This window comes from Nanorana parkeri, unplaced genomic scaffold (genome assembly GCF_000935625.1).
Source record: "Nanorana parkeri isolate BGI_ZX_2015 unplaced genomic scaffold, ASM93562v1 scaffold320, whole genome shotgun sequence".
NCBI classification, from domain to species: Eukaryota; Metazoa; Chordata; class Amphibia; order Anura; family Dicroglossidae; genus Nanorana; species Nanorana parkeri.
In genome coordinates, this window is record NW_017306588.1 from 483127 (window position 1) to 486408 (window position 3282).

General features: G+C 52.2%; 1 protein-coding gene across 1 annotated transcript in view; it reads left to right on the forward strand.

The window, feature by feature from the left end:
* The window catches only part of HSPBAP1 (HSPB1 associated protein 1), an 84118-nt gene extending 81532 nt beyond the window's left edge, over positions 1-2586 (forward strand). The window contains exons 7-8 of the mRNA XM_018558084.1: positions 659-769; positions 2173-2586. Of these exons, the coding sequence (XP_018413586.1) occupies positions 659-769; positions 2173-2565 (504 nt within the window). The 3' untranslated portion in view covers positions 2566-2586. The remainder of the gene's footprint in view (positions 1-658; positions 770-2172) is intronic.
* The last annotated feature ends 696 nt before the right edge of the window (positions 2587-3282 follow it).

A 3282-nucleotide genomic window follows, 5' to 3' on the forward strand; every position in this document is an offset into this window, starting at 1 on the left:
GGGGCGATAGTCTCATGTGCGCAGTGGGAGGGGGGAGGGAGCGATGTGAGATTGTCATTCACCTTGACCCCGACCTGTGCAATCATCCTCTCCTCTTCCGGAGGGAATTGGGACAATGAATTCCGTGCGGCTATTATGCCATCAATCAGCGAACGCGCGCCGCATGCAGATGTCAGGATTGTGTCCTCCACTGTGTGCCAGATCATAAATACCTACCGGGGCCGGAGTACCCCCAGGGCCCCCACACAAACTCCATGCAGATAGAGGACCAGGGGGAGGGGGGGGGGTTATCGATAATTAGGACTTCATGAGGTATAATGCTAAATGTCTCTCTCGTGCTTCTCCTCTTCTCTAGAACCCCCTCCACCTGCCATCAGGCACTCACCAACCCTTACATCTGACCTCCGTCCTCCCCTTCAGTCTTCTATCTGACCTCCGTCCTCCCCTTCAGTCTTCTATCTGACCTCCGTCCTTCCCTTCAGTCTTCTATCTGACCTCCGTCCTCCCCTTCAGTCTTCTATCTAGAGTGTAAGCTCCTCTGTACAGAGACTGATGTGATTGGCTCAGTGTCCTCTGTACTGCGCTGCGGTATATGTCAGAGATATATAAATGTATAATAGGAATAATGTATTTTGTGTCTTGTTTCTGTTTCATGGAGGATTCCGATCATGAGTCTCGTGTGGAAGAAGCCATAACCCGGATGGTGGTGTGCGTCTTTAAATCTGCTGACACCTCTGACCTCCCCGATGATTGGCTCAACCCCACTGAGGTGAGTGTCGGTCGGCTTTGTATCTGCAGATGTGAAAGAGCTGCGAGCCAATCGATAAATCACAAACCTTACAATTGTTTTTATTTCAGCAGGTGTAGTACCTGAAATCTGTCTTGAGTTGCCACATACCAGGTGAAAGCTGAAATCAGGCCTGCAGCAGGAATCTGTTTTCTGATTGGTGATAGGAGGTGGCACTTAAGGCGGAGCTTATCAGAGGGTGGAGCTATGGTCAGGGCTCTCCAATGTGATGTCCACACGCTGTTGTCCAAAGCCCGAGCGGAGAATTGACATGAAATGTGCGCAATTGGACGCTCACCTTTTGTAAAAGCTCCCCCCCACCCCCGCTCACCCTCAGTACCTGATACTCACCCCGCCAGCACTTCCCTGCTCCTACTTCTGGTGGCAACTCCTGCTGCTTTCAGGGATGGGGGAGCATGTGACCTCCTCCCATGTGCTGGGGTATAGCAGCCAATCTCTAGGCTCGATTGCTGTCACGTGACTAAAGGGAGTGACATCACCGCCCCCTTAGTGTTTGAAAGCAGCTAACACTGGGACTTTAGTGCCGGCCGTGACTGAGGAAGGGGGGAGTGCGGGAAAGGTGCAACCTCGGCACTCCAGCTCTTGTGGAGGTCTCATGAGGCATTGCAAGACTCTGCAATGATGGGATTTGTAGTTTTATTACAGCTGAAGTTCCGAGGTCGCCTACTGAGGGTTCTAACCCTCCAGCACTCCATCCCAAACCCAGAATAGAACGCTGTGCCTCACAAACCTGCAATGGATTTGGCAGTCGGAATGCGTTTGAGGTCTGTGAGGCTTCACCCTCCATATAATTAATTATGAATTGATCGGCGCTCGGCCCGGCGTACGGACCGCATGCTGGCGGCTATGGAATTTAGCGCTTTTTATATGTGCGATTTTTCCTCTTGCATGCCCCCCCATCCCCCGCAGAGGCTGATAATCTCCTCCAGCCGCTCTCACTGAAGCGATGGATTATCTGTGGTTTTATTCCCGCGTATTGACGGCGGCGCGGAGCTTTTATCTGACGCTTCACCCCCTCCCCCCCCAGCCAATCGATGTCCCTGATTTCACCGGCCCGCCATCGTCTCCCTTTGTATACATTTTAGTGAGCCCTCTTGAGGGACAATCACGCCGATTGATCGGCATCAAAGGCGCAAAGTTTCGGACGCGGCGGATCGGGAATCTTTCCATCGCAGCGAGCTTAGGCGCCGAGCGGGCGAGAAATGAAGGAGAAAAATCTGCTGATCCAGAAGTTCCGCCGGAACTCGAGGAGAATAGAAACGTTGTGAGAGACGGTGACGGGGAGTGTGTGGAAGAGAATAATAGGAGGCCAGCCGAGCCCGACGTCCATTAACCCTTTCCCACACCTCTTTCTTCTCTTGCAGGGAGCGGCCACCTCTCACGCAACCAACCTGGAGTACCTGAACCAGGCGAGGACCGCCTACCTGCAGCACGAGAGAGCGGCGACGGCGGGCGAGTCGGGTGGCGCGGCCGATGACGGGGACGCTCCGCCGCTGAAAAAGAGACGGCTGGACAGGTCTTCGGAGGTGATCGGTGGCCACTTCGGCCAGTATCTCCTCCCCGTGTTTCCTGCGTCAGGCGATCGGAATGCAGGAGGTGAAGAGGACGCTGCGCTAAGGGCGGAGACTCAGGATGAAGGAGGTGCCAGTCCCGGAGCGGACACAATCATCACCAGCGACGCGGTGCTGGACTGTCTGGTGAACCCGCGGGTTGTCCGCTTAGTGGCTCAGCTCCTATTGAAGGGGCCCTGTAGGTAGTCATGTGACCAACACGCTAAAACGAGACATTATAGTTGTTATAAACTCTCAATTTTATTCCAGAAATGAATCCAGACAAATATAAATTACCCAGCAAAGTATTTCTTTACATTTTTGCCCAAGCTCTTACAGTCATAATGTTGCCAAACAGCTCCAACCCTCCGAGCTCGGCTTCCCTGAACTTCCTGTCCAGTGCAAGGTCACAAGGGACAGAGTAGTCTCCAGCAACTGTCCATCTATTAGCTCGGGGGACGAGGGAGGAGCGAGGGTCTGGGAGAAGGGAGCAGGACACTGTCTTGCCTTTCTGTGTCTGAGTATTTGTGGTGACACACACAAAGGTGGCTCCATAGGACCCTGCACGGGAATGGAGTCACCCTAATACAGGACATCAGGGCCAGTGCTCAGGGGACCGGCTGATTCTGCAGGAAACTAAAACTTTTAACATCAAGGAGCGGCATCCATTGTAAGTGATTTCATCAGCATGTGAAATAGTTTATAAACCTTTTGACTTTTATATCATTTTAAGTAACAAGATTTGGTAACAATGTTTCCATTCATTTTCTTTTTTTTTTTTATGGAAAACTATAAAACGTCCCAGACAGGATGTGGAAGTGAGATGATTGTCAGTATTGAGTTTATCATGCAGACGGTGGGGGACACAATGGGGGGTGGTTATGATGGTGGAGCGGGCAATGGGGGGTGGTTATGATGGTGGAG